This window comes from Ursus arctos, unplaced genomic scaffold (assembly GCF_023065955.2).
Source record: "Ursus arctos isolate Adak ecotype North America unplaced genomic scaffold, UrsArc2.0 scaffold_8, whole genome shotgun sequence".
Lineage (NCBI taxonomy): Eukaryota > Metazoa > Chordata > Mammalia > Carnivora > Ursidae > Ursus > Ursus arctos.
The window spans coordinates 66,586,925-66,599,704 of record NW_026623100.1 but is presented as its reverse complement, the minus strand read 5'-3'; the positions used below and the strand labels follow the sequence as shown (position 1 = coordinate 66,599,704).

The 12,780-nt window shown below is 55.1% G+C and overlaps 1 protein-coding gene across 1 annotated transcript in view; it reads right to left on the bottom strand.

The window, feature by feature from the left end:
* ADCY3 (adenylate cyclase 3) overlaps positions 1 to 10,673 on the bottom strand; it is a 77,604-nt gene extending 66,931 nt beyond the window's left edge. The window contains exons 1-2 of the mRNA XM_026519999.4: positions 9,731 to 10,673; positions 8,405 to 9,255 (exon numbers count right to left, since the gene is read on the bottom strand). Of these exons, the coding sequence (XP_026375784.1) occupies positions 8,405 to 9,079 (675 nt within the window). The 5' untranslated portion in view covers positions 9,080 to 9,255; positions 9,731 to 10,673. The remainder of the gene's footprint in view (positions 1 to 8,404; positions 9,256 to 9,730) is intronic.
* Positions 10,674 to 12,780: the final 2,107 nt, after the last annotated feature.

The window sequence follows — 12,780 nt, the reverse complement described above, 5'->3', positions numbered from 1 at the left end:
AAAATTGAATCAATAATCAAAAAACTACCAAAAAATAAAAGTCCAGGACCAGATGGATTCACAGAATTCTACCAAACATTTAGAGATAATACCTATTTTCCTCAAACTATTCCAAAAAAGTAGAAAAGGAATGAAAGCTTCCAAATATATTCTGAGGCCAGCATTACCCTGACACCAAAACCAGCCAAAGACATGACACAAAAATACAGGCCAATAACCCTGATGAACACAGATGCAAAAATCCTTCACAAAATATTAGCAAACCACATTCAACCATACATTTGAAAGATCATTTGCCACAATCAAGTGAAACTTATTCTAGAGATGCAAGGATGGCTCAATACCTGCAAATCCATCAACACAATACACCACACCAACAAAATGAAGGATAAAAGTCATACGATCATTCCAACAGATGCAGAAAAAGCATTTGACAAAATTCAACAACTGTTCATGATAAAAACTCTCAAAGTGGGTTCAGAGGGAACATATGTCAATGTAATAAAGGCCATACGTGAAGAATGCACAGCTAACATCCTACTCACTAGTGAAAAACTGAGACCTTTTCTTCTATGATCAGGAACGTCACAAGAATGCCCACTCTTGCCACTTTTATTCAACAGAGTACCGGAAGTCCTAGCCGTAGCAATCAGATAAGAAAAAGAAATGAGGCATCCATATTGGCAAGAAGTTAAACTACAGAGAACACAAAATGAGACATAAGCAGGGGCCTGGGTAGGAAGCAGGGTGGGGCACGGATGCTCTGTGCTGGGGACCCCTCCTCTGACTATCTCCCTAGAGCTAGGTCCTAAGGCCTCTTCTCTCTTGATTCTACATTTTCCTTGGGCAAAATGCACCCTCCCCAGAGAGATGGGTGCCATTTAAATGCTGATGATTCCCAAATCTGGAACTCTAGATGTCTCTAAGCTCCAGATCTTGAAATGGGGCCTGGTGTTCAATAATTACCCACTGAATAATCAGATAATTCTACTTGGATGTCCCAAACTGAACTCCTCTTCTCCAGCCTGTTTTCATGTTGCTAGATAGCCCTTGTGACATCATGTCCCTATGACCTCAACAGACTCCTAATCAATCTTTGCCTCACTCAAGTCCACCAGAATGATTCTTCTAAATGCAAATCAGATCCTATCTGCCCCTGCTTAAATTCCTTCAATGGACTTCATCATTGTAGGAATAAAGCCCAAATTCTTTAGCCCTTCTGCTATCTGGCTTCTACCTCGTCTCTCTAGCTCCTCTCACCCGCTCATGCTCCTGTCACACAGTAATGCCCACCAGTCCCAGTCAAGTGAGAAACTCCTATAACTCTGTCTGGGAAGCCCCATTCCCATTGTTCCACCTAGCAAACTCCTACACATCCTTCAAAACCCAGATCAACAGCCAGCTCTTTAGAAGCCTTCTTGTTTCCTTGGGTATGTCCTCACTAACAGTACTTGTACCACAGCCTGCGAGCTCCTTGAGGGAAGGAGCCAAGTTTTACTCTCTCTATACTCTCACTAGATCAATGCTCGCAGCCCTGATGAAATGTTTGAGAAGTGCTGGAAGGAATGAAGTTTCTCCTTAAACTGGAAGAACAAGCAGAGAAGGTGAGATGGTAAGAGAGCCAACTCTGCTCCACGCTTCTTCTGTATGATCTCATGCAAATCATTTTTGTCCAAGGAGGAGATTAGAATTAGGCCAACAGGATCTAGGACTCATTTTTGGGGCTCCTAAGAACCCTTGCAACTTTTCTCCTTGAACAAGCAGCAAAGGCGTATCAATTAGCACCCCTGAAAGGTTATATAAATCTTGCTTTTAAAAATCCTCAAATCACTTGGATTAACACTAGAACATTCCACCTTGGATCTAACCAAAAATTTACCAAACTCTCCCTGAGTCGGTGAGGAAGGAAACGAAGGTAAAAGCAAAGCAGGAATGTACCAACATTTAGAGAGTGACAGTCACAGCCGAGGCACCACAAAGGGCTCAGTCTTAATCTCTCCTTGAAACAAATGACAACCTGCTAAGACAGACAAATTCGACATGTTTCTGAAGCACGTACCTGAGCAAACTCCCACCTCCTGGGAAAGGAATACAAACATCAGAGCCAGGCCGCCAATCAAGCTGATGCGTGGAGAGAAAAGGACCAGGGCTGGTGCTGGGGTGGTGGCTGGAGGCAGGGACAGCTTCCCCAGGAACTGGCACAGTGCCCTGGATAGAGCGGGTCTGCACGTGTGACAAGAGAATGAATTCTTCTCAAGAACATAAGGCAAGGCAAAGCCCATATAAATGAACTATGAGCCACTGTCTCTTTATGGGCAATGCAGTTTCTGAAACCTTCTAAAAATCTTAGAAATGATGGATTTCACAGAGAAGCAATGCCTTAAAGTTCTACGTGCCCTGCCCTGGACCACATCTCTAACTTCTGAAGCATCCTGTGGTCACACGGCATTTTTGTACCCCACCCAGACTCATGGATTTCTTTCATCCCTTCTCCCCAGCATTCACCCTGTGCCCCCCTGGTTTGTGGACAGCCTCAGAAGACGCCTGCCCTCCATCCCTTCTCCCCCTGTATGAACACGCCACTCTCACATCAAGGGGTAGGATCAGTTTCCCCTTATCTTGCATCCTGCATAGTCTTGTGACCTGCCTTGACCATGGTAACCAGTCCGGCCTCTAAAAAAAACTCTGGTAGCTTCCACGTTCTCTGAGAGACCACCACCACGCCTGTAAGGAAGCCCAAGCGGACCACACGGAGAGGTCACTTGGAGAAGCTCCAAGGCTCCAGACACGTAAGGCCTTCCTAGAGCGTTCCAGGCCAGCAGTCCGCTGAATGCCGACGGTCGACCGCCACAGCCAAGTGAGTGACCCCGGCCAGTGCCTCTGAACCAGAAAAACTGCCCAGCTGAGCACAGTCAACCCAGAGAATCATGAGGCAGTAAAGCTACCATGTTGAGATCGTCACGGCAACGGTAAGTGAAACACGCAGTCCCTGAACACAGACGTGTGCGGTAAGGCCGCTGAGAAACAGGCCATCCCACCGGAGTTTCCTAGAGAACCATACATCCAAACTTGTTCTTACCCAGTCCTGACCAAAAACTGTTTTGAGGATGCAATACCGCGCCCCATCTTCTCGTATTTGTACCTGTAATCTAGTATTTTCTTGAGCGGGTCATCCTCGCGCACATCAGTTACACGCAGTCCCGGAACGTCACGAGGCTCCGGCAGCCACAGAAGCGTGCAGGCTCTTGGGTGCAACCCCCGTTCAACCCCCAGACAGCTGGGCTCCTTGATCAGCGGTGCCACGCCTGCCCCTAGGAACCCCTCAGCCTCCACCACGTCGCTCCTCCGAAGGACTGTGCATTAAGAAACCAAGGATCCTATCCTACTAGAACTTTATTTCAACAGGTTCTGAGGAAACATCATCTAAGGGCTTCTTTTATGATTGCAGAGGACGAGGAACTCTGCAATCCCACTGACCCGAGTTTGAATCCTGCTCCGCCACCTGCTAGCTATGTGGCCCTGGACGAGTCCTGTCACTCATCACACATTTTAGTTTCCCCACCTGCAAAATGAAAACAGTATCTACCTCTTGCTGGGAGCCCCTCAACGGAAACCCAGCAAGAGCTCAGTAAATGAGGGGCCCCGTGCCCGCTCCGTGTTCAGTGGGCCTGGCCCTGAACGTGGGCGTGACCACCGAGCACACACATCTGAGTGTTGGTCAGGGTGACACCCACAGAAGCCTACCTTCAAGGGTGCATCTCAAGAGGGGACAGGGGAGGGGAGAAGGGTGGGGAGGAAGGTCTGAATATTGATTCAGGGTTGGAGCACTAGTGGGATTTACTGCGCAAAGAAACTTCAGGACGAGAATAACCTCGGAGTCCTAGCAAGTTCATCTCAAAGATCACTCACCAGGGCTGCCAGGCAGACCAAGCCCGGGCGGGGTGTGTGTGTGTGTACACGTGCACACACACTCGTGGGTGGAACCTCTCACAAGGCGGGCCTGGCGGGGGGCAAGTTGAGACCCAGCATGGACACTGGTGTCTTTTTTTTTTTTTTTTTTAAAGATTTTATTTGAGAGAGAGATAGCCAGTGAGAGAGGGAACAGAAGCAGGGGGAGTGGGAGAGGAAGAAGCAGGCTCCCAGCAGGGAGCCTGATGTGGGGCTCGATCCCAGAACGCCGGGATCACACCCTGAGCCAAAGGCAGATGCTTAACGACTGAGCCACCCAGGCGCCCCAGACACTGGTGTCTGATTGGCCCCGCTGCTACCCAGTTCCCCACCAGTGGCCTGGCGCTGGGCTCTGGTTTCCTCTCCAGGAAAGCCCACTAATGATAAAGTGCAGATTTAAAACAAACACGAGGGATCGGATGCTCGCAGCAAAACCTCAGTGAGGCCATGTGGTGAAAGGCCGGGCCCCCCGCACGTGCAAGACAAGGACATACTGGAAAAGCTGTTTCCACAGAGAGAAGGATCCAAAAAGGCCACAGAGAAACGTGACCTGGGACGGGACTGAGGGGGGTGACTTGCTGCAAAGGGGTTTACATGTTCGATAACGGACTGTTCTTCCAAGGTTGGATTTGACGCCTCCCCGTCCCCCTTCTATTCCTTTCCTTATTAGTCAGATTCCTCAAACCTGCCCCCCACCCCCCGCACACTCCGGGTGGGGGGGGGGAGGGATGATCGTTTCTGCCCCACTCTGGGATGGAGGTAGAGGGCTGATCTGTGGCTGGCTTTGCTGCCCCCCTCCACATTTCCTGCACCCCTCTCTTACCTCGATGCCTCTGGTTGCTCAGAACCCCCCCGCCTGCTATCTTCTGCCCCAACTCTCCCCAGCTCCCGTTCCAATGCAACACATTTCACCTCTCTCATACTCCTGCCACAGTCCCACCAGGAAGATTCCATCACAGGCTTCTCCCTTCTTGTGACCAAAACCCAGGGGAAGAGACAGGAGCGCCTCCTTTGATATTTTTAGGGCCTCCCCCCTCTTGGCATCTTTGTTCACCATCACTGAGTAAAGACATTTAGGGGCAGCCAGAGAAGCAGGAAGAGGTCCAGAGGCCCACATTCCAGAGAAAGGGGCTTTCAGGGAAGCCTTGGGATGTGTCCTGTCCTGTTCCCCCTCCACTTACCAGTGACCCTCCCTAGTTATCCAGCCCCTCCACCAGCCCTCAACCTCCCTGAGCCTCAGTTTCCTCATCGGTCAAATGGAGCCAGTAACAATCCAGGATCAAATGGGATGATTTATATAGAACCCTAAACTCCAGCCTGTTGATGAAGGCATCTGGAAGCATCAGCCCCTCCCACAACACCCCTACTGTAGCCGCCTCCAGCCCCTCGGAGCTGAATGTTCATTCACGGGGTGAACGGACTAGGTCATTGGTACGTGTGACATGAATTACACATCCACAGCTCTATTATGTTCTAATTTGTAAGTAAAGGTCTTAACAGGCTATTAATTCCAACAGGAAATTTTGCTTCCAAATAGCCTTTCTGCTATGAAATAAAGCAATAGAGTATTTTGCAAATGTTGTTCCTTGCCCCTAACTCATCACAGACCTTTGCTTTAACAACCCCATCAGATGCTAACAGGTCGCGGGTGCGTCAAGGGTCTCAGGAATGGCCACTGGCCTCAGGAATGCTCCCCATCAACTTGGCTGTATTTTCTGTCCCCCCTCCAATCTTTACCCACCAGCCCTCAACACCCTCCTACTCTGTCACATGACCATAAGGGCAGTGCGGGGGGCAGTACGGGGGGGGGGGGGGGGCAGTAGGAGGCAAGTTGTGCCATAAGAGGCCTAGTGGGGCCAGGTGTCAGGACCCAGGCCAGGGGAGGGACATGGGGAAACCCTGCCAGCCACAGCTTGCTCCCCACCCCCCAGCCCCAGCTCCCCTACAGGCCAAGTCTCTGACCGTGATCGTCTGATTCCTGTTATTCCCAGACCCTGCAGGCTGTAAGACCCATACCTATTGCTCAATAATATTCACTGATTCACTAATAAAGCCCCAGCAACACCCCAATCCCACACCCCGTCCGACAGCCAATTCCACCTGCTCTTCCTGTCAGAACCCCAACCTGCCTGCCTCCCATGAGAAGAGCCAGGGGCAGGCTGGATGGCTTGCTGCTGACATGTCAGGCTACCCTGAGCCCCATCCCCCCACCCCCACTAGAGTGGAGCATGGGTTTAAGAGAATGAAGGGTGCAGAGGAGGCAGCAGCAACAGAAGCATTCCCCAAGTCCCAAAATCCAGTGTCTGCTTCCAACGGGGAAACTTCGTTCACCCCCCACAGGCCCAGGAGGGAATCCCTGGCTGCAGCCAACGAGTGACGGGCAAAGAAAAAGAAAAGGGGAGCCTCTGGGGAAGAGAAAGAAAAGCAAGGAGGTGCTGGGGTCTGAAGTACATGCCTGGTGTCACCCTAGCTGGACATCCGGCTACCCCAGCCTCGTGCCCCTGGCCCCTCCTCCCCTTGATGGTGCTCCCAACTCAGGAGGTAAAATGAGCCCAGGGGAGCAGTGGGCAGGTGACTGTTGTTTCATTCCACACCTGGAGGACAGCTGGATGCAGAGTCCTCACAACACACACACACCTGGGCTGAGTTTCCACCACATCCAGAAATACTGAAGGCGGGATTCTGTGACTTAAGGAAAACTTTGGCGAGTGGGCCTGGGAACCCAGGCACCTTTTAAAAAGTCATAGTTCCAAACAAGTGACTCACACTTCTGGAACAGAGCCCACGGAAAGCCGGGGCCTCCTGCGTTCTATCCCAGGCTCCCAAACGGACCTCGAGAGCCACCTCCTCCTTCCCCTCCATTCCCAAAGCCACAAGGAGGGCCCTGCTTCCACGTCAAGGCCATGCTCTCCTGGGATGCTAATATGGTTAACTTCTATTTACTTATTTCTTTCCCTGTTTCCTAATCTTTTGGGGACTTTGTCTCCTCTTAATAGTGCCCAAAGGACACCAGCAATCACGGGTTTAGCATCGCTAAAGTCCACCAACCCAGAAGTCAAGACGGCAATGGCAGGTCGTCACTTTACGTGAACAGGGCATTGGGAGAAGAAAAGGAACTGCTGGCGTACACACGGTCCCTATGCACCAGCCCAGGGCTAGGCTCCAGCCAAACAAAAGCACACAGGCTCCCTGAGCAAGGACAGTGCGTGAACCAGAATGGAAGAACAGGAGGAAGTTTGGTCCGAGAACCGGGAAAAAGTCAAAACAGAAAACCTGTGCTTTCCTCTAACCGAGTGGGAGGCAGCGGGACAAGCCCCACAGGGTTCTTGCATCCACTCCCCCACCACTGGGCCCCTGGAGACTCGGCCCTCAAGCCCGAGACAAGAATCACGGTTTTGGCCGCGATGCACCCAGCTTTGTGATGAAGTAGGAAGATCACGGAAACCGGAGTTGAGAAATGGACACCCCGGGCATGTGACCACTGCACCTGCCTACGTAGCCTTGGCCAGGTCCCTTTCCATCTCAGGGCTCATGAATGAAGGAGGGAGCAGGTAGGGCATGAGACTGGGGAATTAAGCGCCCCCCTCCCCCGACTCCTCCAGATGGGTTACCGGGTTGACGCGGATGCCGAGAATCACACCTCCCAGTCTCTTCAGCCCCTCAGCACCTAGCCAGGGTCTTGGCTCCTGGTGGGAGCACGAGGCTCTTAATGAAGCTGAGGCCAAAATTCCCCCCTTCCAGCAAAACACATCCTCAAAGAACTAGCAGACCGTCCACCGCTGTGGCCAGCACGACTGTCCCCGTTTGTGTCCCCACACCACACTTCACATCATCTAAGCCCTCCACATACCCTGAGCTCCCAAGGCACAAGCAGGACCTAGGGCCGTCACACCCTCGTGTCTCCTACGTGTCCTCACCCACATTCCCGCTGATCTCGGTGACGACCACACAGGCAGGCGGACAGTCCCCACTGGACAGAGGGGCACTGTGTCCACACAAGTTAGGCAACTGCTGAAACCAGCCAAGGACAGGCTGGAGACCAGAAGCCAAGGAAGCTCCTTTCCCCACAAGAGGTCTTTCTGAAGGAGATCGAGGGCAGGGAATGGCTGGGACAATGGCTGGGACAACTGCTGCCCCGGGACCAGGCCTCGTGGGCCTTCCTGCCGCCCACTTGGGCTGGACACAGGTGACACAGTGGCCCTGAGGCTGAATGTCCTGACATCCTTCGCTCCCTCAGGCCCAGCACAGAAAGCTGTAGTGCAAAGCCAGGGGGTTAAGGGAGAGATGGTCCTCCTGCACAAGCAGCTGAGAGCCCCCAAGGCGCCCCCTCCCACCCCAACACGTGTTGACTCAAGGGCAAAGAAAACAGTGCCATCCCATCCCTGAATCCAGCACCACCCCGGATTAGAGCTGGTGGGAAGGGAAGCCCCTGGGTGGGACCGGAGGCGGCACTCACCTCCCTCAGCAAGTGCATGCCCTTCAGCCCGTCCTGCTGCTGCTGGGCCACGGTGACCCCCAAGACGAGTGTGTGCACAACGCAGGAGACCACAGAGATGATGACGATGGGGCTGAGGCTGAGCGGCAGCGTGATGAAGAAGGAGAAGACAAAGAAGGCCTGCCAGCCCACCGTGTCACTGGCCGAGTGGGCTCGGGCAAAGTTCAGGCCCAGGTAAGAGAAAATCTGGGCAGTTATCAGTAGCCACAGCAGGTAGGGCACCACTTTCCGGGTGACCCGGTCCGGGAGCAGCCCCTTTTTGCAGAGTACGAAGAGGAGGATGTCCAACAGCAGTCCCATCCCAGCTACGAGGAGGGGAGCCAGCTTGTCGCTGGAGAAGACCACCGTGCACATGACCACCACATAGCAGTCGAAGAGCGCAGCGAACACCACCAGCACCAGCAGGGTCTCATGGCGCTGCCGTTTGAAGTAGGTCTGGTACAGGTTCTCCAAGGACTCGGGCACGAAGGTCAGCCGCATGAACCGAGGCAGGCAGAGGCAGGATCCCGAGTTCCGGACCGAGATTTCATGGGTCCGGCCCACCCCGCGGTCAGGGTCAGAGGGCAGGCTGACCGAGTACTCGGCGGAGTACTCGGCCGAGTACTCAGGCTCGGAGAAGCCCTGGTTCCTCGGCATCCTGGCTGCTGTCTGCTTCTACTGGCCCAGGAGAAGTGGACCGGGAACCGAGGGAGGACTCTGGAATGGGCCACCTACCAGGGCTCTCGGAGAGCTGGGGAACACGGAGGGCCAGCCACCTCCCGCAGCAACGCAGAGCAGATCTCCAGGGCACAGGTAGCGTGGATCATCTGGAACTTAGAGGGACATCGCTAAGTAGAAACACCTCCCTTCCTTCCTGTCTGGGGTTTCTCAGGACCCACCCTACCCCTCACGAGAGAATCGCTACGGCACAAGCCCCAGGACCAGGGCCTTCTCCAGCCGCCCCCACGCTCACGCCACCGCCCGACCCCCCCCCCCCCCCCACACACACACACTCCTGTCCTCGCCAGTTTCCTGTCCCTGGCTGGCCACCTCTCCATCCCTCGCACTCCAGGTCGGTCTCTGTGTCCTCTCTTCTCCCTCAGTCCCTGACTTCCTCACCTAAAACGCGCCAGGCCCAAGCCTTAGAAGGTGGAGATAAAACGTGCCCGAGAGCAGCCAGAACCATCCCGGGGATTCCTGAATCTTCCTTCTGTTTACTTCCTTTTCCCACCCAACCCTTGGCGGCTCGGGCTCTCCACCTCGGGGCACTACCTGCCCTCCGGAAGGCTGGCCTGCCCCTGCGTTTACCTGTGCGGGAACTCGGGAGCCGCGTGGTCCGGCGGGTCCCTGAGCGGGCTGCGGGGCTGGGTCACGCGTGTGGCGGGCGGGGGCAGGAGGGCTCAGCGCGCCCGGGGGCCGCGCCGCCCCGCCAGCGCCCGGGTCCCCGGTCCCCGGCCCGAGCGCTAGCCCCGCGCCGTCAGGCCCTGGATCCGGCAGGGAGAGGCTCAGGGCTGCCCCTCAGCATCCGCGGGCGCCCGGCCGCAGGAGAGAGGAGGCGGCGGGGGCTGGAAAATCCAGGGGCGCCCGCCCCTGAGGCTGCGGCTCGCGGCGCGGCCGGACCCCTCCCTCTCGCCCCCGCGCTGGCGGCGGCGCGGCTAGGGGCGCACCCGGGGCCCTCCCGGGCGGGAGAGCGGGCCGAGGCCGGGGCAGCCCGCCAGCATCCTCTGGGCCGCCCGCGCGCCGAGCGGAGCCAGCCGAGTCCGGGCGCGGCGCGCTGCACTGTGAGTCCCCGCGCGGCGCCGGCGGCTCCCGGGCCACGCGCGCTCCAGGCCCCGGGAGGCGGGCGGCGCCCCTCCCTCCCCGCAGTCACCGCCCTCTCGACGAGCGCGTCCCGGAGTTGGGGGGTGGGGAGGGCGCCCCGCTCCAGCCCCGCGGGCCGCTGGGGGAAGGAGGAGAAGGGCGCAGAGGAGCGCGGGGGCGAGAGTCGGAGGGGCCCCGGTGGCCCCGCGCTCCGGCACTGGGCGGCGAGCTGGCGGCGGCTGCTGAGTGCAGGCGCCGGGGTGGGCGGCGGGCAGGAAGGATGGGCGAAGACGCCTGCCCCGCGGCAGGCCGGTCTCGGTGGAGGAAAGCCCGGGACCTGCCCTCCCGCCTTCCGCAGGTGAGGCGCGCTCGCGGCACCCCCCGCCGCCGCCTCCTTCGCTCTGGCTTCCTTCTGGGCCCGGAGAGGAGAGGCCGGGGCTGAGGTTTGGGGACGCCTGCCCCGCCGAGCGCGCCGGGCCTAAGTGTCCCCGCCCACCCTGGCAGCCCGAGCCTTCCGCAGAGCGGCCCGCAGCTGAGCTCTGTTCGAGAAGGAAGAGGGTAGGAGTGGCCCAGTAGGCACCTGGCACGTGGAATTGCAAGAAACCTGGCTTCAAAAAGATCTCCCGTGCACATTCCACCTGTTTGAGATGGGTTTGAATTTACAAACTCTCCTTAAAAGCGCAAATGCTCCTGTGAATGGTTAAGCCTATTAATCTCTTACACCTGAGTATAAATTCCTTTCCTTGGCTTTGACAGAACACCTTGCCAAGATCAACCACAGGCATTAAGAATTTAGATAAAGGGAAAGGGGAGCAAAGCATGTGTGTGTAGTGGCGGTGGGGGGTGGGGGGAGTTGCTGAGGACAGCCAGCAGCTTTAGGGAATGGGCTCCTTTGGGGAGAGTAGAAGAAATGGGTCAGAAAGGAGAGAAACTCAGCCATCTGGGTCCTGGATGGAGATGACTCCTTGAGCTCCTGAGAGTCCTCCATGAATGCCCTTTCCAAAGCCTCTGTCAACTCGCATCCCTCAGGAATAGATTCATCAGGGAATTGATCCTACCACAGCTGCTTCTGTCCGTCCCTCATACTAATTCTGAAACGACGCCAACCTCAGTCCAAACTTGTCAGTTTGGATTATCAAGTTTGGGGGCATCAGACTTGGGAGGAGCATTATTTGAATAAAACAGCACCTTTTCCCATCGTTTTCAGTTGTTTGGAGTCCCAACGTTTTTCATTTTGAATTGTTACATTAAAGGAGGCATGATTTTTATGTTTCACAAAGGGGCATGTGTTAATAAAAGGGAAAGAGCTGATAAATACTGTTTGGGCCTGGATGGGGGGATGGAGTAACTGGGTGAGGGGCATTAAGGAGGGCATGTGATGTAATGAGGATTGGGTGTTATATGCAACTGATGAATCACTAAATTCTGCCCCTGAAACTAATAATACAGTTTATGTTAACTAAATTGAATTTAAATTAAAAAAATACTGCTTGGGTCTGCTTTGGCACAAAGGACACCCACGTTGCACCCCCCCCCCTTCCTGGTACATGTGACAACCCTTGGAGTTCTGTGTGGCTGCCTCCTTGGCAAGATCAGGCCCAGCTCCTGGGCCGTGTGGGTTCCTTGCTGGGCTTTCGCCCCTATGCCCCAGCCTCTGCTCCACACCCACCTAGGGAGAGGAGAGGATTCCACACAGATATCTCTGATAAAAATCCCCGGTCTCCTGACCCTCCTGCCCGAGTCGCTGACCTGCACTGCTCCAACTCCCTGACCTTCCACAATCCTCCTCTCTCTGCTGTGGACACCTCTTCAATAGCTGGGTGGGGCAGCAGGGAAGGCCAGGGGAACCCCCAGCCCCTACCCTCAGGGTGCCTGCTGGCTCTGACAGAGCACCAGATCCACCGACAAGACAGACCCTGGGTTTTGCCCAAGTGGCAATCAGAGGCGACCTGAAACTGGGCCTTTCGGGAGTGGTCCTGAAAGGAGCAGCCTCAGAGGCCTGGAGCCTCCTGACAAAGGCTCAGCAGTAGGAGAGCCCCCTGGTCTGCACTCTGGGAGATGGGCACAGCTCTTCCCTGTGGATGTGGGAAGCTCCACCGGCCTCCCTAAGAGCCAGAGGCAACTGCGTGAATATTCCAGAAAGCTGCTCAAGGTCCTGCTGACAGAGATCAGGGAAAACACAACTATTGGAAGACAGGCAGTCAGGCCTGAAAGCCTTCCTCGTCTGTCTGGCTCTTGGCAGCTTCTCCAGCACCTGGAGCCAAACAGTCATGGAATGAGTGATTTCCCTAAGAAGAAATGACACTTGATAAGGGCACCTCCTGCCAATGAGGGAGCCAACAGACCTCATTCCTTGATGCTGAAAATTCCCTGGTCCAGGGAAATTAAAAATAACCCCACTCAAGAATAGGGTAGGAGGTGCCTTCAGTTTCCAAGCTCTACATTTTGTATTGCTGTAATCTGGACCACGGGCAAGCATTTGCTTTCGTAATCCAAAGATACAGTAGGTCTGTCTTAAAACACACTCGTTACGCGCATATGCACGCGCCCACGCAACC